Source organism: Aquarana catesbeiana, linkage group LG03 (genome assembly GCF_042186555.1).
Source record: "Aquarana catesbeiana isolate 2022-GZ linkage group LG03, ASM4218655v1, whole genome shotgun sequence".
In the NCBI taxonomy this organism is placed as follows: domain Eukaryota; kingdom Metazoa; phylum Chordata; class Amphibia; order Anura; family Ranidae; genus Aquarana; species Aquarana catesbeiana.
In genome coordinates, this window is record NC_133326.1 from 267,764,301 (window position 1) to 267,788,274 (window position 23,974).

General features: G+C 40.6%; 1 protein-coding gene across 1 annotated transcript in view; it reads right to left on the reverse strand.

Annotated features, from left to right (window-relative positions):
• Positions 1-241: 241 nt before the first annotated feature.
• The window catches only part of TBC1D15 (TBC1 domain family member 15), a 186,881-nt gene continuing 163,148 nt past the window's right edge, over positions 242-23,974 (reverse strand). The window contains exons 12-17 of the mRNA XM_073620035.1: positions 16,173-16,273; positions 13,371-13,470; positions 13,180-13,277; positions 8,351-8,467; positions 4,196-4,282; positions 242-591 (exon numbers count right to left, since the gene is read on the reverse strand). Of these exons, the coding sequence (XP_073476136.1) occupies positions 376-591; positions 4,196-4,282; positions 8,351-8,467; positions 13,180-13,277; positions 13,371-13,470; positions 16,173-16,273 (719 nt within the window). The 3' untranslated portion in view covers positions 242-375. The remainder of the gene's footprint in view (positions 592-4,195; positions 4,283-8,350; positions 8,468-13,179; positions 13,278-13,370; positions 13,471-16,172; positions 16,274-23,974) is intronic.

The following is a 23,974-nucleotide window of genomic DNA, read 5'->3' on the forward strand; positions in this document are numbered from 1 at the left end:
TGTCCTGCTGAACCTTGTCACTTTGGATTCCATTTGTGCAAATACTAAAAGGAAAATAGTTCATATATCTAAATTAAAACATTTGCTTTATTAGTATTTCGTTGTTACGTGAACCTAATAGAAGAAAGTTTTCCTGTTCACCAGGTCATCTGTATCTCACTAGTGAAAGGTAAATGGAATGATAGTGGTGGAGAGTCTATTTTGGTTCAGCTTTACCTACAAAAATAATTAAGTTAGATCCTTTGTTTTAAATGTTTTAATGCAAAGATACTATTGTAGACAAAATGATTTTCCAAAGTCTCCGAGAGACACCACATAATAAATCAAGTGTCCTTGTCAAGTTATTGTAGACATGTCTTGATAGGATCTTTTTTTTTACCAGGCAGAGGTTGGTGTGTGAACACTGTTTGGCAGAGCTTTCAGATTTGAATTACTTCTTGTCCCATTTGCAGGGTGTGCAGGCACAGAGCTATTCTGAGACGGTGACATTTGGTAATGCTTCTTGACAATGCAATCCTCGGCTGTTTCATATGACAGTGGCGCAGCATTGTTGTTAAGTCCAAGAACTTCACAAACTGCTGGAGGCAAATCCTAAGCAACAGAAAGCACAGATCTGATGACCTAATTGTTTTAGATGTGGCATATTTAAAACATGAGTCTAAAGCAAAGTTCTAAAGCATGCAGATCCCTTTCTCTAGTAGGATGACTGTCCCAAAACCCATTGCTTAAAATGAAGTCTGCAAAGGCTGCTCCAATATTTCTATCCTCACAGATTAATTTACCCAATCTGTTTCATCTACAAGATTATGATTATTTCTCTCTCTATAAAACTGCACCGCATAGGAGCACTGGTCAGAAAAACTGCAGAAAATCCATGGTTCTATGAATAAGTGGTATGGGCAAATCACTCATTGTCACTTGACGCAGGACAGCCTTTATTGGCTTAACATTTAGAGCCTTTTTAGTTGTTTTCGGTGGAAATTGTGGCTGCCTATAATCAACCATTCAATTCTACTTTATTCTGCTGAATCACAATACATAGCTCAGAGCTGTCCCTTTTAAATGTACTTCTTTCCTCCTCAGATGTTCCTCTTTTTTGGTCAGATGTATAACCTCTAGATATAAAACCATATTTAGCCCCCATTTTGCTTCTATAAACCAATACATCCAAATCTATGAATTACGGCATTTGCAATTTTGAAAATCCAGTATAAAAGAAAAATGTGAGTTAAAAAAAAGAAAAGCTCTTGTGGTTTAAAGAATATGTTACCCCAATATTTCATATTCCTGATGTGTGTCTGTTGTGTCACATCTATTGTGTCCTCTGTGCACTGCTGCCTTTGCATGAAATACCTGGTGGTCCTGCTAGGTCTCCTGCTTCAAACTGCCCACTCTAGACATGGAAGCACATTCATCCCAGTGTGGTCAGTTTTCTGGCTATGTTGGGAAAACAACCTCCACACCCCCCTGCACAGCCATTCACTGGGAAGAATGTACTGACATTTTTTCACCCCCACCTCGCCAAGCCCCTTTTGCAGCTGAGAACAGAGGTTATATGATCACGTATTAACCACTTGCTGACCACCTTTTACTGCTACAAGGCAGCAACTGTGCGCAGGCTCACGTACATATCACATAAATACATGATCCTGCACTTCTGCCTGCAGGAGGCACGCATGCTCCGCCAGCAGGCCGCTTCTGCTGTGATATCTGCGGGTCTGCAAAGCAGAGACTAGAGTAAATTTCTTCCCCTAGTGAAAGCACCACACTGTGTACACAAAAACACTGGCTAGGCACACAGTTAACCCTTTGATCAACCTAGATGTTTAACCCCTTCCCTGCCAGTGTCATTAGTACACTGACCGTGCATATTTTTAGCACTGATCACTGTATTGCTATCACTGGTTCCTAAAAAGTGTCAGTGTCCGATAGTCCGCTGCAATATTGCAGTCCCACTATAAGCTGCGGATGTTTTTTTTTTTTTTTTTAATTCCATAAATATATCCCATAGTTTGTAGACGTTATAACTTTCATGTAAGCCAATCAATATACGCTTACTGGGATTTTGTTTTATCAAAAACATGTAGCATACACATTGGCCTAAATTTATGAAGAAATTCGATTTTTTTAAATTTATTGGATATGTTTTATAGCATAAAGTAAAAAAAAATATATTATATATTTTTTTTTGTTTTTGTTTATAGCGCAAAAAAATTAAAAAAATGCAGTGGTGATCAAATAACACCAAAAGAAAGCTCTATTTGGGGGAAAAATTTACATACATTTTTTTGGGTACAGTGTTGCAATTGTCAGTTAAAATAACGCAGTGCCTGATCGTAAAAAAAATGGCCTGGTCATGAAAGGGGGTAAATCTTCCGAAGGTCAAGAGGTTAATAGTAAATTTAGCAGACCAAGAGTAAGCAAATCACAGCAGGTTCATTGTTGTGGTGTATGCACACTTTAAATGTATGGAAGTATTGCAAACAAATAATATCTTTGTAAGAAGTTCTCTAATGAGCTCCTTTTAGCTTTTACTTGCCATCACAGACTATGCTTACTTTTTTCAGACATGCCAATTGTAATAAGCAATTGTTCAGGCAAAGGGAATCTGGGAAATCTGTAAAGCAGCAGCTGGAGTCTACTGCAGATAAATAAGTGATAGCGATTAGCCAACAGGGTGCAAGAGGCATACATTCTCTCTGCTAAGCGTTCAGTCTTCTTGTGTGCTTGGATTGTTCCCTGTGTACATCAGTGGATGTTGCATAAAACAGTGACTTTCTGCCTATAGATAGCCCTTACAAAAGTTGTATATTCGTTGGGGAGAAAAATGCCTCTAACTGGTAAACCCAGTATATTTTTACTGTTAAAGCTGAACTCTAGGCTGATATGTTAAGGCAATAATGAATTCAATTATGTATGCTTAAAGGGAGCAGAGAACAGAATGGTATCATCAATCTGCTGCTACAACTTCAATGTCCAATCACAGACTGAGCAGTATCTGTATTGCTTAAAGTGATTGTAAAGGTTGTTTTTTGTTTTTGTTTTTTTTATATAACAAACATGTCATACTTACCTGCTCTGTGCAAGGTTTTTGCACAGAGTGGCCCCGATCCTCCTTGTCTGGGGCCCCCTGGCAACACTCCTGGCTCCTCCTCTTTGACGAGTGCCCCCAAGGAGAGCCGACTTCCATGGGGGCACCCGTGCAGGCGCGCTCCCGAGTCCTGCTGCTGCGTCCATTGACACAGACAGCAGGACTCAGGCCCGCCTCCTGTGTCACTGGACTTGATTGACAGCAGTAGGAGCCGATGGCTTCTGTTGCTATCAAACTATTCAATGAGGACCAGAAACATCGGCTGGAGCTGCTGTGTTCGTCCCCTTCGCTGAAACGATCAGGTTCAGGTAAGAAAAAGGGTGTCTCTGGCGGGCAGCTGCAGCACAGACGTTTTTTCACCTTAGAGAATAGAATGCATTAAGGTGAAAAATCCTAGGTCTTTACAACCCCTTTAAATGCAGTTCAGTCTGCAGAGGGTCCACATCTTGAAAGCACTGTCTTATAGGTGTGACTGGGTTACAAAGTAGAAAAAAACGGATACATTGTATACTGTATTTTTCCATTTGCCTGAGGTTTAGCTATAAACACCAATTCAATGTTTATTTGGGCCACAAAATGCGTCAAGCAGCAATCACCGGAAGTAATCGCTGACTGTGCACATAGCCGCCAATAGCTGTGGCTGCCGGTGACCTGTCATTATAGTGGTCAGTGGCTGCACCTAGCTGCTCACAGCCACAGCACGAATATGAAGAATCCTGCCGTTACAATTCACACCAGACTTATGCGCCGGAGTGAATGTAGCCTTAATAAAATATGACTGCATCTAAAAATATTAAGTTGATTGTGATCCAAAAACGCAGTTAACAGGTTCACTATCAGTTTAATACTACATATTAAAAGGATACATTTTAACGAAGGTTCTAAAATAATCCCATTTTGTGGTTAACTCTATGGAAAACCGTGTTTGAGTATTCTTATTATCTTTTACAATGTCATAAAATCATAATTTTAACCTTTACTTAAAAACTAAAAAAAAAAAAAACTGCCCTGAGGTTCTACAGAATAAAAACTTTCTTGTTCCTGTAAAATGAGATTGTAATACATTGAAAGCGATAAAAGGTCATGCACAAGACTTTGTAATACCTTGCATTTCATCATCTGCAAAGAGATTGCTTCCGCTTTACACAGAACATCATTAATTTCCAGCTTCATGGAAAGTTCATTGATATGCTAAAAAACAAAAACAACAAACTCAGTGGCTGTAGACACAACACGTTTTAGTATACATATGATGTTCAAATGAATTTAAAACTGCCTAATGTGTCCACACTGAAGCTGAAAGGTCAGAAGATCAGAATGTAGGCCTTACATGTCAGGTGTATAGGGGAACAGAGCTCCAAAGCAGAAACCATAGCAAATGGCTACTGGTATAGTTCATAGCTTCATATTATCGCCTACTAAGGAGTAAAAAAAAAAAAGATGAATCTCATTGAGATGAGTTTACATGCTCTTGCTATTATTCTTTATTAAATTAAAAAACTGTCCCTCAGCCACGATGGCTGACTTCAGTTATGTGGGTGCCACATGTGCCCACTGAGACCTATGAAGTCCTGCCAGAGTCTCCGGTTTGTGTGCACGCCTGTTCAAAACTACAACCTTATATATAGCCTTTTCCCAGCATAGACAGAGTGAGAAAAGAGAAGAGCTAAATGCACGCCTCTCCTCCTCGTCGACAGTAGTGAAAGACAGTGGCTCCTGAGTGAGAGTGGCTTTGGCTCTGTGTCCCTCTCAAATGGCTGCACGTAGGTCAGTAGCTCTAAACAGGAGTGCACATGAACTGGAGACTCCGGCCAGGCTCCATAGGTTTTGGCGTGCATCCACATATCTGAAGTCAGCCAATGCAGCCAGGAAACTGTAAGCAGAACAAGAAAAGGAGATTTTTTTTTTTTCAATAATTGCAAGAACATGTATAGTATTCAATAAGCATTTAAAAATACCTTTAAGAGAGAAGTATGGGGTTGGGTAAAAAAAAAAAAAAATTTATACTCACCTAGGTGGATGTAGCATTGAAGTATTGACTGATGCCGCATCTGCCCCCACTGGCTCTGCACTGTGAAGAACGATCAAAAACTATTGACCGCTCAGTTCTCTCCTTCACTCTGAGCAGAGAGCGGTGACTGTCAGTCGCCGGGCTCTCTGGTCTGCCCCTCCAGCCCTCACTGAAGCGCTGGGCTGTGGAGGGGGCGTGAGTGGCTGCCTCAGTCTTCCAGCGGCTTGCTGAGAGGCTGAGCCAGCTGCTGTTCCAGGCATCTAGGTGGAGTCCGACTGTAAAGTCGGGATCGATCCAGCGCCTGTACCGGCTAAGTGACTGCAGTCAAAAGCAAACTTTAGCATGCTGAAGGCTGAAAACAGGTCACAGGAGTGCAGAACTACACTCCTGTGATTAATAGCTTTGGATATACTTCTCCTTTAATTTTACTTTAGGTTGGGCAAATGTCATCCATTTACCCACAGGCATGATTTCATATTTCTCACTGCATGTTCAGGTAGCAGTCTTTCAGGCAGATCCCATTACACTGATTTTTATTAGGCGTATGATGAACATGTTTTGACTTGAGGCTGCAAACCTGAAATCTAAATTTTAATCTTAATCAGAGTAAAGTTAATTTGTTTGCCTGTTTACCCTCAAGTCAGCACTAGGTTTTCTTTCCTTTAACTTCAGCCCCGCTCACTGTATATATACGTCATTTTTTTGAAGATGGATATCTCGGTAACGGCAGCAGCTGCTGCCACAACCGAGATATCCATCTTTTCAGTGAGCGATTCTGTACACCATAATGGTGGTCTCAGCGGCGGGTTCGCCGCGAGATCACCGTTATCGGCGGCGGGAGAGGTGCCACCCCCCCCCTCCCGCCGCTCTCCCGCACCCTCCGCCGCTTACCGGAGCCGTCGGTAGCGGCGGAGGCGATCGGGTCCGTTCCCTGCTGAGGTATGGAGACAAGTGAGGCCAAGATGGCGCCTACCCGTCTCCATACCATGTGACGGCCGGAGCGACGTCATTACGACGGCTCCGCCCACTCTCTTAAAGGCACAAATTTTTTTAGTGTCATTTTTTTAAACGACTTTTTTTTTTTTTTTTTTTTTTTTTTTGCATTTTAGTCTAAATATGAGATCTGAGGACTTTTTGACCCCAGAACTCATATTTAAGAGGACCTGTCATGCTTTTTTCTATTACAAGGGATGTTTACATTCCTTGTAATAGGAATAAAAGTGATCCAAATTTTTTTTTTTAAAAAAACAGTGAAAAAATAAATAAAATAAAATAAATAATAAAAAAAAAAAAAAAAAAATTTTTTAAAGCGCCCTGTCCCGACGAGCTCGCACGCAGAAGCGAACGCATACGTGAGTAGCGCCCGCATATGAAAACGGTGGTCAAACCACACATGTGAGGTATCGCCGCGACCGGTAGAGTGAGAGCAATAATTCTAGCCCTAGACCTCCTCTGTAACGCAAAACATGCAATCTGTAGAATTTTTTAAACGTCGCCTATGGAGATTTTTAAGGGTAAAAGTTTGACGCTATTCCACGAGCGGGCGCAATTTTGAAGCGTGACATGTTGGGTATCAATTTACTTGGCGTAACATTATATTTCACAATATAAAAAAAAATTGGGCTAACTTTACTGTTGTCTTATTTTTTTTTTCAAAAAAGTGAATTTTTTCCAAAAAAAGTGCGCTTAGAAGACCGCTGCGCAAATACGGTGCAAAAAAAAGTATTGCAATGACCGCTATTGTATTCTCTAGGATGTTAGAAAAAAAACAATATATAATGTTTGGGGGTTCTAAGTAATTTTCTAGCAAAAAAACCTGTTTTAAACTTGTAAACACCTAAAATCCAAAACGAGGCTGGTCTTTAAGTGGTTAAACCTTTTATTATATTAAAAATACAGCATGTTAGTTAGCAACTCATTCTGTCTTTTTTTTTTTTTTTTAACTACAGCATATGGTGGAAAGCCAATAGGTCTTCTTCCAGTATTTACTCTATTTTCAGTCTTTTCATTCTGTACAATGACCAGCATATGGCAATCTAGGTGGATTGAAATTTTAATGCAGACTGATTAAAACTGCAAGCACTGTGTAAAATAGGTTTAGACTGAGCAAAGTAATGTTAAAAGTAGAGTAACACGCTTGCAGTTTATTTGTCTTTATTTCTTTTTTTTATAATGGAGTAAAAATGCCCCTGCACGTATGCCGTTACTCTACATTAGGGGGTCTATTTATAAAGCAGTGAATCTGACTTTCACCAAACATTCCCTGAAGGTGACTCAATCGCTGTCATTTAAAACACATGCACCTAGAAGATTCACTTGTAAAGAATGTCTGCTTAATGTCAGATTGACTACTTTATAAATCTGCTCCTTAGAGTCTCTAGAGCACAGGGTACACATACTTGGCTCAATCCTTATTCTGGTTAGGGATTTGCTAACTTATTACAAGACTAATGTTAGTGAAATGTTGTAAGGCACTGTAAGTGCTGATTTTTCTTTTTTTTTGGAACTGCAAACAGAATGCCAAAGTGCATTTACCAACAAAGAGCTGTGACTTCAAGGCTCAGAATCTTTTGTCAACTATACAGACCACTCAAACACATTCTTTCACTATCTAACCTACAATAATAACCGTGGTCTGACTGGCTACTTAGGATAACAGACCTTTATCCTTTCCAGTTTTTATTCATGGAGCTCAAATATAGAAATCTCTACAGACACATCTACATGGATTTACTAAAATGAGAACCGGTGAGCAGTACTAATCTCCACGCATGCTGGCAAATCACTTTGCTTTGAAGCTGTCAATGTGTTATTCAGACCATCACATATTAATGTCAAAGTCAGGCCAAACACACGTTTGATGCCAGGTATTTTACAAACCTTCTAATGCTGAAAGTTAAAAACTCCTCTAGCATGTTCTCTAGAAATCCCCTACTTCCCCTACCACGGGGAACTAAAGGGCTCAAATCAATAGGTTGGCAACACTCCCCTCATGTCAAAGTGATCAATGGTAGCAGTATAACAGTTTAAACTGTACATCAAAAGTGACAAATGGCCTTACTCAAGTACTAATCCTTCTGTGCAGCAACCCATAGTAACCAATCAGGATTTACTCAGACCAGTACAAGATGGATTCACATTGGTTGGTATGGATTGCTGCACTTAAGAATGCTTGAAGAATAACACTTTATAAAACAAAAGTGTGGTAAAAGTAAAATGATACGTTAAATTTAAAGTCCATAATATACCTTTAGAATTTCATTGAAGCCATAGTTCTGCTCCATTATTTGCTTCTTCTCTGACTCCAATATAGCACAACAAATGAGCAGATGGAAGTTCTGACAGGGTAAACCTGTCCATATCACCTAAAAAAAATAGTTGAAACAATTCAGAAACTTTTTCTTTGCTATGAGTAATGACAGAGTGCCAACATAAAATGCAGGAATAAGTGCAAATTACTGATCCTTTATCATTCACATTTCTCATTCAAAGGAGAACCTTGTAATTATGTTTGTATGACTCAGCTATTTTGTGATCATGAATTCCATTAGTGAATTGTGTAGCTACATTAGAGGCAGGCACAGTGATTTAAAAGGAAACTATAACCTTTTCGATGAATTTTTTTTTCTAAAAGGTAAACACATGAAAGTGATCTACTTAATGTAAATTGTGAGGTAGTGCTTTCAACGCCTTGTCTGTATGCACTGTGTGCGATTATACATTTATTAATGTGGTAGCTACATTTGGACTTTACATAAGCAGAATCTGCTTTGTTAGTGAGGTAGTCATAGGAGAGAAAACCATTGTACAATCTAACCACCACCAGCAAATGAAAAGATGCAACGATGCATTCAAAAGAGAATAATTGACTTAGCGGGACATTATGTGTATCGATTATATAAATTAGAACAAGTTGGTTTAAAACATTTCCACATCCCAGTCATGTACGTGTATTCCTGGACAATCAGCATCTGCGTTGACACATTACATACTGTAACACCATAGTGATTGGAAGTGGGTGACTGAGTTACTAATGGAGCTATAAACACTGGGGTATGCATTTGAAACCCATTACAATTGAGGAAGCCACCTGGATTACAAAATTACATAACAAGTCCAGCTGAATTTGACCAACTACTACTAGTTATTATGGTTTACATCATTGGAGAAGGCAGGGAAAGCAATGTAGCCAGAAACAGCTCATCACAGAAGACTGCCAGTAGTTATTTAGTAGCAAGGTTAAGACTTCATTGCCAAATGAGTAGTATCACAGCATGTAGAAGGGAGTCATTTTTTTTACTCATTTTGTTACTTCAGTTTACATGATGTAACCTCAGGTGCTCGAATCTGTTTTCATAAGTATGTAGAATTTAAAACACTTTATTTCCAAATAAGCATATGTGCTTGTTTCCTTGCACAATGCAGATAAATTATGGCACATAAAGGAATCATTTTTTTAGTTACATTTACATTATGTTTATGTTAGTACACTGCATAAAAATTCAACCACACTGAATAAGGCCTAAGTGATTAAAGTATGCAGAGTGTAAACTAGAACAAACCTCTATCGATCTGCATTTAGAATACATCATTAGAAATAAGGCACAGCGAGCATTTCAAAAATTATAAAAAGCAAAATGCCAGAAATGCAAAAGTAAAAATAAGGAAATATGAGTATATTTAACATGCTGAATAAAATAGCCTCAAACTAAAATCAGCCATGTCTTCCAAAACAGGCTGGTTGTAAACCTACTGACAAAAGAACGAGCAATGAACCAATGTCTGAGGATACATGAATAGCTAAAACTTGCCATTACACTAGCTGTATATCTTACTGCAGTGTAGTTCCTTCTAAAGCACTGTTATATATGAAGCTGCATCATGTTGGCAGCTATAAATATTCATGAAAAAGTGAACACCTCATTAGCACATTTTTTGTTCACTGTGCTGCTAAGAAACTTGTATTGGACAAAACCTATGCAACATGCACTGACACAAATTTCTCAGGCAACACTATTAATGATAGGATTTCCAGTACTATATTTTATTCGCTTGTTTTCTATTGCTTAGCAGGTATTGGTTAGGAGCACTGAATCCCAAACTGTTTGGTCTCCTATTAGGCTCCATGCACACAGTGTAATGCCCTGTACACACGATAGGATTTTCCAATTGAAAATGTGTGATAGGACCTTGTTGTCGGAAATTCCAACCGTGTGTAGGCTCCATCACACATTTTCCATAGGAATTTCCGACACAAAGTTTGAAAGCAGGCTATAAAATTTTCCAACAACAAAATCCGTTGTCGAAAATTCTGATCGTGTGTACACAAATCCAACGCACAAAGTGCCACGCATGCTCAGAATAAATGAAGAGACGAAAGCTATTGGCTACTGCCCCGTTTATAGTCCCAACATACGTGTTTTACGTCACCGCGTTCAGAACGATTGGATTTTCCCGACAACTTTGTGCGACTGTGTGTATGAAAGACAAGTTTGAGCCAACATCCGTCGGAAAAAATCCATGGATTTTGTTGTTGGAATGTCCGATCAATGTCCGACCGTGTGTACAGGGCATTAGAAAAAAAATGCCAGTTCTCTTGGCAAAAAAAAAGTTTCTCTACATGTTTGGGAGTGTTTTGTGTTTTTTTTCTCCCAGAAAGATCCAATCAAAAATGTAAACCATGAAGGTTTTTTTTTCCCCTGCCTCTAAATGCCAAGCTTAAAATATGCCTCTAAGACATCCTAGTGTGCATAGACAGGATAACATTGAGCTGCTTCTACAGGCAAAACACAAATCTCCAGTAGAAACAGGTTTTTTAAGCCCAGTGGGCATGGACCCTTAAAGTGGTTGTAAAGGCAGGCATACCTTACTGCATTCTATGCCGTAGAATAAAAAGCCTTCTGCATGCAGCTCTCCCACCCCGCAGCCCCCCTACTTACATACCGAAGCCTGATTTTGATGCAGCGATGTGCACGAGAGCCAAGGCTCTCTTGGGTCTCACACACCTGACTGGCTCAGATACAGTAGCAGGAGCCATTGGCTCCTGCTGCTGTTAATCAGAGCCGGGGGGGGGGGGGGGGGAGAGAGAGGGGGGGGCGGGGCCAAGTCCTGCTCGGTGTGTCTCATTTACACTCCGAACAGAGCTTGGGAGCAAGCAGGCACAAGTCGGCAGAGGGGTGGAGACAGGATCTGTTTGCTAAGATGTTTATTTTAACCACTTGCTTACTGGGCACTTAAACCCTCCTCCTGCCCAGACCAATTTTCAGCTTTCAGCGCTGTCACACTTTGAATGACAATTGCGCGGTCATACAGCACTGTACCCAAATTCAATTTTTATCATTTTTTTCCCTACAAATAGAGCTTTCTTTTGGTGGTATTTAATCACAGCTGGGATTTTTATTTTTTGCTACACAAACAAAAAAGATGGAAAATTAAAAAAAAATCATGTTTAATAGTTTGTTATAAAATTTTGCAAACAGGTAATTTTTCTCCTTCATTGATATGCGCTGATGAGGCGGCACTGGTAGGTACTAATAGGCTGCACTGGTGGGCACAGTTAAGGCGGCACTGATGGGGACAGATAAGGCGGTACTGATGGGCACAGATAAGGAGGCACTGATAAGATGGCACTGATGGGTGACACGGATGGGTGGCACTGATAGGTACCACTGATGTGCAGCACTGTTCTGTGTAAAAAGAGGTGGTTAAGGCCCCTTTCACACATGCGGACCGTTTGTTAGTTTTTTATCCATTCATTGACAGATGAAAAATGGACATCAATGCATCTCTATGAAAAAATGGATGTAAACAGATGATCATCCATACACATCACTTTATATCCGCATCCATCAACATCCGTTTTTTGAAACGGATGAAACCCCTATTGTTCTTTCGTTAAAAGAGCAGATCGGACAAAAAAACTAACGTAAATAGACAAACGGTCCGTTTTTTCAATCCTTTTTTGGATTGGTAGTGGATGTAAAAAAAACTAATGTAAAAACAGATGAGAAACTGATAAACTTATGTAAACTTTTTTTTTGAAAAGATGTGACTGAACCGATTAAATGAACGGTCCGCATGTGTTAGGCTGGCCATACATGATCGAATTTCGAAAGAATTTTCTTTTGAAAATCAGAAAATTTGTGTGTTTTGTGATCCGATGGTGCCACCATTGATTTCGAAATTCGGCCAACCAAGTCTTCAATTTCACCTCATGTTGCTACAGAAAATAATTTTCGTGGCTGGGAATCTTCTTTTCTTTCTGGGAATTTTCTTTTCTTGCACATGCGCATTTCTTTTTCAATTACATTTCTCGCACGATTCTCCCATCATTGATTAGAAAATCGTTCGTTTTCCAAAAGATGGCCGATTACTCAAATTTGATTGCCGCACGAAAATCGGCTGTTGCTGCAGCCCACTAATGGTGCGAGATGCGAACGAAAATTCTTAGATAAGTTTTTCTAAAGAAAATTCTTTCGAAATTCCACCCATGTATGGCCTGCCTTAAAGGGGCCTAAAAAAAAAAAAAAGTTGACTTTTTACTGATTAAAATGTTTAAAAACAAAAATCAACTGCGTTTTAGGGATTCCAAGGCACTTCTTGGTACACCAATTGCTGGGGAACCCTGAAACAGTTTGGTTTGTTTTAAAACATTTGGTTCAATAAACAAATGTCAGTATTTCTTCCTGTGTGTCCACTGGTGAGCCTTTTCCTTCTCTTTGACCTGGAGAAACAAAAGGAAAGGGGAAATCACACCTTTGATAGCTGTCACTGTAATGCAATGTGTCCTCTTAGGACCATCTTTCACTCTCCATTCTGCGAAGACAGAAAATTTGGAATTTCTCTAACTCCCTCTCTTAGCAACAGGGGTCCCCAGGCCAGAAAGGTGGTACAGGCCAATGGTGGTACAGAGAGTAGTAGAAAACTAACAGAAATTCTAATTTTCCAAAGTTTTGAAGATAATTCCACTTTAACAGCATCAGGCAGCAAAATCACAAATAAATTAAGAAACAGGACAAAGAGTAGAAAGGGAGTAAAATTATCCGAAATAATTATTGTATATGGTAATGGAACTTACCTCCCACACATGAAGAATATCATGAAAGCTAAATTCCCTTTTAAATCTGATCAGCAGCCATCGAAAACAAAAATATAAATAACCAGAGTCCTGAGATTCTACAAAGGAATGCACACAAAGCATATGTTAATACTATAGTGCTGAGTGTCCGCTTAGTACTTAGACTTACATTACTGTGACATAATACACACCAAGATAACTGCAAAATCCACTGTCCAGTAAACGCAGCAAAGTGCTAAGCTGCACCAGCTGTGTCTTCATGCCTTGCATTTGTTCCTCAAAGTTTTGATGCTGAATAATACATTAAAAAATATGTAAGTAAAGGCTTACAATGGATCTGACAGAATATGATATAGTATAGTAGAATGGTTTAACGTGGTTGTAAACCCTTACACATATCCAGTGAACTGACTGGACATAAGTGATACACAGAGATAATACAAATCTTTCTATATAAGTTGTACCTGTTGATCTGCAGCCTTTTTTTCTCCGCAGCCAAAGTGCATAATTTATACAGCTTTCCTGAGCTTTTAAAAAGCCAGGGGCTGGGGAGCTGAAGTTACTCTGCAGATCTCAGTGAGGGGAGATCTGAGAGCTGATTGAAAAAGAAAGGAGATATCTCCCTTGACACAGCACACATGAACAGAGCTGGGGCTATCAATTGCAGGCTGTGTGCTGGAGCTCCTTCCCCTGTCACCTTTTTATCTCTTGGTGTCTGGAAAATTTGTCACAAGTGACTCATGCAGACAGCAGAGGAGCCGGGCAGCAGAGAGAAATCACACTTCGTGCACACTATAGTGGGATATGCTTTGTTCATATTTCACATGTCAGAGGTTTGCAACCACTTTAATGACAAATACAGTAAAACCTTGGATTGAGAGTAACTTGATTTGTGAGTGTTTTGCAAGACAACATTTTTTTTTAATACATTTTGACTTGATAAACAAGCAATATCTTGATATACAAGTAGCGTCATGGCACAACTGAGTATGAAACAGAGAAGAGACGCGCCTCTAAGTGTAGCAATATGGTTACAGTTAATGAAGGTACATTTAGCAACTCAAATGGTTGATGAGTAAAACAGGCACAGCTAAGTATGCAGGCATCTGGGGTAAAGCTGTCCACATAGACCGTCCTCCGCACCGCCATCATCCCTTCGACGAGTGCTTCAAGCCTCGCTTTCAGATTGCTCTACTGCAGGGTAGTCTTCCCTGTCACAACTGCAGACTGACAGTGGTAAGAGCCGGTGGTGCGGAGGATGGTCTATGTGGACAGCTTTACCCTGGATGCCTGCATACTTAGATGTGCCTCTTTTAACCACTTAAGGACCGGAAGATTTTCCCCCTTAATGACCAGGCCATTTTTTGTGATACGGTACTGTGTAGCATTATCTGATAATTGCACGGTCATGTGAAGCTGTACCCAAACAAAATTGACGTCCATTTTTTCCCACAAATAGAGCTTTCTTTTGGTGGTATTTGATCACCTCTGCGGTTTTTATTTTTTGCGCCATAAAAAAAGGCCGACAATTTTGAAAAAAAAAACAATATTTTTACATTTTGCTATAATAACCAAAAAAAAAATTTTTCAGTTTATCAGTTTAGGCCAATATGTATTCTTCTACATTTTTTTTTTTTACCAAAAATAAGAGAATCGTAATAAGCATATATTGATTGGTTTGCGCAAAAGTTTTAGCATCTACAAGATAGGGAATAGATTTATGGCATTTTTATTATTATTTTTTTTTTACTAGTAATGGTGGTGATCAGCGATTTTTAGCAGGACTGCGACATTGCGGTGGACAGATCGGGCACTTTTGACACTTTTTTGGGACCAATGACATTTATACAGCAATCAGTGCTATAAAAATTCACTGATTACTGTATAAATGTCACTGACAGGGAAGGAGTTAACACTATGGGCAATCAAGGAGTTAAATGTGTTCCCTGGGAGGTGTTTCTAACTGTGGGAGCAGTGTACTGACTGGAGGAGAGAGATCGCTGTTCCTAATCAATAGGAACAGACAATCTCTCTCCTCCCCTGACAGAATAGGGATCTGTTTGTTTACATTGACAGATCCCCATTTTGCCCCTCTGTGGAGCGATCGCAGGTGGCTGGCAGACATTGTGGCCGCCGGCCACACGCATCAACTGTGCAGCGGGATGCACGTGCCTGCAATAGCTGTTTATTGGGCCATCGTACAGCTACATCGATTTGCGGGAACGAGCTGACCTGCCGGCTGACGGTGGCTGGTTGTGCAGTGGTTACTCATCAACCATGTGAGTTGCTAAATATTGTACCTTCATTAAATATAACCATATTGCTACACTTAGAGGCGCCTCTCTTCTCTTTTATACTCTGTAGCTCCTGCTGGATTTTGCTTCTAATCCCCTTGTGGATGCTGCAATTTGTGGTCTGATGTTTTATGGTTACACAACCTATCACATCCCTATAATCTTTTTACATGGACTATAACCTGAAGGACTTCAGAATAAATGGTTGTGGAACAAATCATCTGAGTTGCCATTATTTCTTATGGGAACATTCGCTTTGATATACGAGTGCTTTGGATTGCAAGCATGTTTCCGGAACTAATTATGTGCGCAATCCAGGGTTTTACTGTGTACAGTAACAATACTGTTTAATATTCAGCTAATGGAGCTGATTTCTTGCATGTAACCCGTGACTTGTATCAGAAAAAATTGAATTTCATTTGAAAAATCAAACAACGCTGTGGCCTAACCACTATCCTACCCCAACCTGCCACTTAAACCTTCCTTCCAGTCCATTAGTCTATCACTATAAAGGACCAGTAGGGAGTATAAAGTATGTTGAATATTATGTGATCACTCCAGATACAAAAAATGCACAGTGGATTTCTTCTTTAAATGGTTATGCATAGCTACGCTTCATTAATGAGAATAACTGAAAAATTCTTTATTCACTGCAGTCTCTCCTCTCATAACACAAGTTTACATTATCAGTTCATTTACCATTTGATCCATATATGATACAAAGCACCAGAAAGCATCCACTTCATTTTCCATCACATACAGGACAGGGGAAAGTAAGTCACTCATGCCTTGAACATATCCTTAAACAGAGAACAATTGTGAAAAATGAATGACACAAAAAAAGCAAATGGGGTTCCAGTATTCAGCCGAGACTTTACATTCAGCTATTTTTGAGGATCTCTGTATGATTTTAGAGCATATGGCCAATGTTAAACTATTCAAGACAAATAAAAAAGGTGCACATTATTTTTGGTGAAGCTTTAATCCCAAACACACAGTTTTTCAGTCTTTTCTTCTTACCTGGTAATCCTCTAAATAAAACACTTCTGTCCCTGAGTGGGTATGCTCACTCCTCCACTGTATCTATGTGTCTATCTAGGGAGCGATGGTTGTCACCCAGGCTGAACATGTCATCGTCCCCTCATTTCCATTACATGGGAGGTGGGGGAATATCAGTTTACAGAAGGGAGATGGCATTGTGCTTTTAGTTCAGCTCACAGGAAGTTACAAGGACACTGCATTTCTGGCACAATCAGAAGGTATCTTCTGTACTTGCTGAAAATGTTCTTAGCCTGAAATAACAAATGCAGCCACCACAGGTAATGACTGGTAAGCTACAACACATCGCAGTTTTGTTCTTGGGTTTAGTTATCCTTTAAAGCTGAACCTCAAAAAGGGATATTTAAAAAAACCTATTGGGCCACATTCACATCTGAAAATGGGCCCAACACTGATTACATCCAAGAACCAGGCAATCAGCTGTGGGCAGCAGCCCGATTAAAAGCAATGAGAGGCTGACAGTGTTTAACCAATTTGTGCCCTCTGTCGAAAAGTGCACGTGCATGGGCAGAACGGAAGGGCATGCCAGCTGACTTGCCAATCAGCTGGAGTGATGTCACCATAGCGCATGTGCACATCGTAGGAGGGTTTTTTCGATGGGAGATACCATTTCATGGGCACAATTGAAAGCTATGCAAAGAGCGGAGGGACACTGTAGATGTAAGATTGTGCCTCCCTGTAAACCCGCAGCGCACAATATGACAAATACTGTTTCCCTCCGTCGTTTGCATAGCATTAAATTGTGCCAGAGAAATGGTATCTCTTGTTGAAAAAAAGCTCCTACAATGTGCGCATGCGCTATGGTGACGTCACTCCGGCTGATCGTCAAATCAGCTGGAGCACCCTTCAGTTCTGCACATGCACAGGCACTTTTCAACAGAACACCGGCTTCCGCAGCTAACTTCGGCCACTCGCATGTAATCACTCATGCAGCGATCACCTGCTAGTGATCAGCCCTGGATGCATTTAGTAGGCATATCTACAATCACAAATTCTGACTTCAAAGTGGCTGTAAAGGTTAATAGTTTTTTGACTTCTGTGTGCTGCTCCCCCCTAATACTCAATAGTTCCCTTTCCATCCAGCAATGTGCACGAGAGTCTACGCTGTTCCAGGACTCCCTCTCCTCATTGGCTGATCACAGCAAGTGAGCCAATAAGGAGAGAGTGGGGGGTGGGGCCGAGCCACGTCTCTATGTGTCTTATGGAAGCATAGCGCAGGGCTTTGGAGTGAGCATGCACAAGCACCCCCATAGCAAGCAGTTTGCTATTAGGGCACTGGTCTAGGGGAGGAGCCAGGAGCACCGGCGGGGGACCCTAAACCAAGAATATCAGGGTTGCTCTGTGCAAAACCAATACACAGAGCAGGTAAATATTAGATGTTTTTTTTTTTTTTTTAACCACTTCCCGACCGCCGCACGACTATGTACGCCCTAAGTTTGAACGGGGATATCGTTGTTATGGCAGCAGCTAGCTGCCATAAACCCGGTATCCCCGTTTTCGTGCGGCGGCCGGCTTTCAGATAAAAGTGGTCCCTGCGGCGGATTCGCCGCGAGATCACTTTTATCGGTGGCGGGAGAGGGCCCCCCCCTCCCGCCGCGATCCGGTGCCCTCCGCCGCTTACCGGAGCCGTTGGTAGCGGCGGAGGCGATTGCGTCCTGTGCCGTGGTGTGTCTGGAGACGAGTGAGGCCAAGATGGTGCTCACTCGTCTCCATGACACTGCTGGGCGGAAGCGACGTCAAAACGTCACTTCCGTCCACGCCTCTTAAAGGCATATTTTTTCAAATGTAATTTTTCTAAATGACTTTTTTTTTTTTTTTTTATTGCATTTTAGTGTAAATATGAGATCTGAGGTCTTTTTGACCCCAGATCTCATATTTAAGAGGTCCTGCCATGCTTTTTTCTATTACAAGGGATGTTTACATTCCTTGTAATAGGAATAAAAGTGACACAATTTTTTTTTTTTTTAAACAGTGTAAAAATAAATAAAATATTGTAAAATAAATAATACAAAAAAAATTTTTTAAAACCCCCCTGTCCCGACGAGCTCGCGCGCAGAAGCATACGCGAGTAGCGCCCGCATATGAAAACGGTGGTCAAACCACACATGTGAGGTATCGCCACGACCGGTAGAGTGAGAGCAATAATTCTAGCCCTAGACCTCCTCTGTAGCGCAAAATATGCAACCTGTAGAATTTTTTAAACGTCGCCTATGGAGATTTTTGAGGGTAAAAGTTTGACGCCATTCCACGAGCGGGTGCAATTTTCAGGCTGGTCCTTAAGTGGTTAAAGCTGAACCTTTAATACCACTTTGACTTTGACCTAACTTGTATACTTCTAGGTCAGTGATACAGAAAAGTATTGAGTATTGAAAAGTATTGACGCCAGACAGCTGGAATTTATAGAAGATCAACAATGGTAACCTCTGTTTCTCTGATTTTCTATTAAAATCCTACAGTAATGTGTCATGACACCTCACAGCCAGACGACTAAGGCTGGCCATACACTAAACAATTTTATTCCTTTTCCTTTAGATTTACGTTCAACTATGAAGTAAAAGGGTCTGCCTAATTGCATGCAAATTAAAAGTGTTCAGGTTTGACCCCATAATTACATAGTTTTGGCAAATCTAAAGGAAAAAATTGTCCACGAAAATTGAATAATGTATGTACAGCCTAAGAAGGGCTATAACAGTGCCTCTAGGCTAGGCTGCAACCTGATGTTAATCATTTTGTGACACTTCCCTCCCAAAGAAATGCATCCATCTCCATTCAATTCTTCCTGTGCGCTGAAGCTAAAGCAGAATTATTTTCTTTCTGAGCGATCATGTGAATAATTAGACCCAGGATAAGGATTTTCCTGAACCACAAGGTTACAGGCAACCTGATGATTTTACATATTGAAGTGGTCAAGCCCTGGAAACGTTAGCCACGTCCCATACATGTTTCCATGCTTGATAGTCAATATGCTTTCGCCATGCCTAATGAGCCTGAACTTCTATACATCACAGTAGTTTTGTATAAACAAATGCATCCATCTCTAGAACGTTAAAGAATTGACAGTACCATAGATTGTTCATTATGTACTACTCTGAAAATTATTCAGTGTGATATAAGTAAATCTATAAAAAAGGAAAACAAATCGTTCTTATATTTTAAGCTTTGCCAAGTGCAAAAACATAAGACTGTATTTAGCCAGCCTTGTTCTTGTCTGGGAACATTGTTTTCTGTCCTGATCAGGCAAACACTGGAAGGAAATGGATAGAAGACATTACCGTCACAGCTGAACACTTTGTTTCAAAGAGGAGGATTTGAATGTCAGCCTGATAATATCTCAACAATCAATTTCTCATTACTGCACAAGCGATCTGGATAAATCATCCCAGCATGCTATTTAACACATGCACTGCTGAAAGGCCCCAGCCTCGCTACTGCACTGTTATATAATTAACCAATAAGCCCCCTCCAGCATCAAAAGGATTAACTGATGACAAATTGGATCAAAGGAAACATGCATAGCATTTACGCTACTCCATCTTCTAAAGCTTTAGACCTAGACTCTAATTAAGTGGAACAACTAAGTGACTATGTAGAGAACACTCCTAAAGCAAGACTCTTTATTTGCAATGCCTAAAGAGCAATGGCGCCGATTCAGGAGTAGCCAACACTAAGCAGGATTAAAATGACACTTCAGGGCTGAAGGGCCCTGTAATCTTGTCTTTGCATGATTTTCCTCTGGATACAGACCAAACACATAATGGTTGATTTTTGGTTTTACTAACTTAAAATGTTATTAAATCCACAACAGTAAAATCAGCCTGTATATGAAGTAAAGAATGCTCGTTATACTCACTGTGGAACCTAAGGGATTAATTCTTTGCATTGTGTAAAGAGGCTGTTTGATCCAGTCTTCTTGGCTCCTCCCCTTTTCTTTTTTTTTACTGTCCCCAATCCATCTGCTGATAGAACAAAGCCCTGGGAGGCACTCTGCACATGCTCAGTTTGGTGTGTATTTTTGTTTGGGAGGGTGCATGTGATCGGCACAAGGCCAATCAGCACTGTCCAGACAGAAAGTCAGGGGTTATGCAGCCTCATAGGACAGTCAGAGAATGAAAACTCCTTCTACAAGTTTTAACCGGTGCTCGGACGGAAACTGATAGAAGTCACAAGACTGCTATATACTGCTGATGAAAAAAGGTATTTAGCAGTTTATTTTTACTAAAATAATTGCATTTCCATGTTCTGTGTACCATGGGAGACTAGTTATAGTGAATGCAGGATCATAGGTTTAGTAACACTTTAACTAGCCCTTGTGTACCTTGTATATCATTTCCCGTGCTGATATCCCACGTATTAGCAGAAAAGGACAGAATTCAGTAGTCCCTCCAGTCTGTGAATCAAGTGTTTCCCATTAAAGTGTTGCAGAACATTCAAAATAACTAGGCACCAGCAGTAAACCTTAGATACTATGACTATGTGGTTGGTGGCCATTTTCCAGCCCTGCATTAGTTACACTGCAGGTAAACCAAATATTCTACCATTCAAACTGAGCATATTCCCTTGCATACAAACACAGCAATAGTCATGTTCACCAGACAACTCTACAAATCTTTACAACTACTGGAACTGAAAGTCCAGGACCTAAGGGCCCTTTCACACTGAGGCGGGGGCGGCACCAGCGGTAAAGCGCCGCTATTGTAAGGCTAGCGGCCGAGAAAGGGTTAAAAACCACCGTAAAGTGCCTCTGCAGAGGCACTTTGCCGGCGGTATAGCCGCGCCGTCCCATTGATTTCAATGGGCAGGAGTGGTAAAGGAGCGGTATACACTCCGCTCCTTCACCGCTCCGAAGATGCTGCTAGCAGGACTTTTTTTACCGTCCTGCTAGCGCACCGCTCCAGTGAGAAAGCCCTCGGGGCTTTCACACTGGAATCAAAGCAGCATCACTTTCGGGTCGGTTTGCAGGCGCTATTATTAGCGCAATAGCGCCTGCAAACCGTCCCAGTGTGAAAGGACCCTAAAAGTTTTCAGGGGTTGTAGTTTATATGCAGGCCATCATATAATAAATAAAAGGGTAATCTATTTTAACCACTTAAACGCCATTTCTCACATGCATGTAAAAATCAAATTTTTTTTCCAGAAAATGACTTAAACCTCCAAACATTTTATATATTTTTTAGTAGAGGCCCTAGAGAATAAAATGTTGGGTGCTTTTTATGCCACACAGTATTTACACAGAGGTTTTTAAAACGCAATTTTTTTTTGGATAAAATATACTTTACTGAATTTTATTGTACACAAATACTATACAATACCCAAGTTTATTGAAAAATATAAAATATGATTATGCCAAGTAAATAGCTAACAAGTTACACTTTAAAATAGTGTACGACTGTGGAACGGCACCAAACTACGGTACCTAAAAATCTCCACAGGCGTCACTTAAATGCCTTTGTAGGTTACCAGTTTAGAGTTACACAGGAGGGCTGGAGCCATTAATGTCTAAACCTCTGGCAACAAAAGTGAGTATACCACTAAGTAAAAATGTCCAAATTGGGCCAAAAGTGTCAATATTGTGTGTGGTCACCATTATTTTCCAGCACTGCCTTAACCCTCTTGGGCATTTAGTTCACCAGAGCTTCACAGGTTGCCACTGGAGTCTTCTTCTACTCCTGCATGACAACATCATGAAGCTGGTGGATGTAGAGACCTTGCACTCCTCCACCTTCCGTTTGAGGATGCCCCACAGATGCTCAATAGGGTTTAGGTCTGGAGACATGCTTGGCCAGTCCATCACCTTTACCCTCAGCTTCTTTAGCAAGGCAAGGTTGTCTTGGAGGTGTGTTTGGGGTCATTATGTTGGAATACTGCCCTGCAGCTTAGTCTCCGAATCGAGGGGATCATGCTCTGCTTCAGTATGTCACAGTACATGCAGTGTTAATTTTGGCAGCAAATTTCGATTTTGTTTTAGTCTTAGGACTAAAATGGCATTTTAGTTTTAGTACCATTTAAGTCTTCTGCAATTGTTTTAGTTTTAGTCGTATTTAGTCGATTAAATCTCCAGTACATTTTAGTCGACTAAAATCTCCAGTACATTTTAGTCAACTAAAACTCATTTTAGTCATCTAAACTCTAATGGGTGTAATTAAATTGTAATGCATTAGTTAACATTTCTCTACAATTTCCAAGCTCATTATATACTGCTGGAGTGAAAAATCTAATATGTTATTATTGATGGTATTGAGGTATGAACATGCACTACAGATCAGTGTTAATATTGAAGTAAAATTCCAATTTAGTTTTAGTCTTAATCTTTTGACTAAAATGCCATTTTAGTTTTAGTCATATTTTAGTCATCTCAATTGTTTTAGTCGTATTTTGGTCGACTAAAATAGTATTCATTTAGTCAACTAAAATGTTTTAGTCGATGAAATTAACACTGAGTTCATGTTGGCATTCATGGTTCCCTCAATGAACTGTAGCTCCCCAGGGCCGGCAGCACTCATGCAGCCCCAGACCATGACACTCCCACCACCATGATTGACTGTAGGCAAGACACACTTGTCTTTTTACTCCTCACTTGGTTGCCGCCACACAAGCTTTACACCATCTGAACCAAATAAGTTTATCTTGGTCTCATCAGACCACAGGACATGGTTCCAGTAATCCATGTCCTTAGTCTGCTTGTCTTCAGGAAACTGATGCTTTCTTGTGCATCATCTTTAGAAGAGGCTTCCTTCTGGGACGACAGCAATGCAGACCAATTTGATGCAGTGTGCGGAGTATGGTCTGAGCACTGACAAGCTGACCCCCCCACCCCTTCAATCTCTGCAGCAATGCCGGCAGCACTCATACGTCTATTTTCCAAAGACAACCTCTGGATATAACGCTGAGCACGTGCACTAAACTGCTTTGGTCGACCATGCGAGGCCTTTTCTGAGTGGAACCTGTCCTGTTAAACCGCTGTATGGTCTCAGCCACTGTGCTGCAGCTAAGTTTCAGGGTCTTGGCAATCTCCTTATAGCCTAGGCCATCTTTATGTAGAGCAACAATTCTTTTTTTCAGATCCTCAGAGTTCTTTGCCATGAGGTGCCATGTTGAACCTCCAGTGACCAGTGTGAGTGAGTGAGAGCGATAAAACCAAATTTAACACACCTGCTCCCGATTCACAACGGAGACCTTGTAACGCTAGCGAGTCGCATGACACTGGGGAGGGAAAATGGCTAATTGGGCCCAATTTAGACATTTTCACTTAGGTGTGTACTCACTTTTGTTGCCAGCAGTTTAGACATTAATGGCTGTGTGTTGAGTTATTTTGAGGGGACAGCAAATATACACTGTTATACAAGCTGTACACTCACTACTTTACATTGGGGTCACAGAGGGAGGAATAACATCAGTTCCTCTCTGTGTAGTGCAGCTGATGCGGCTAGTCGCAGCTGTCCTGG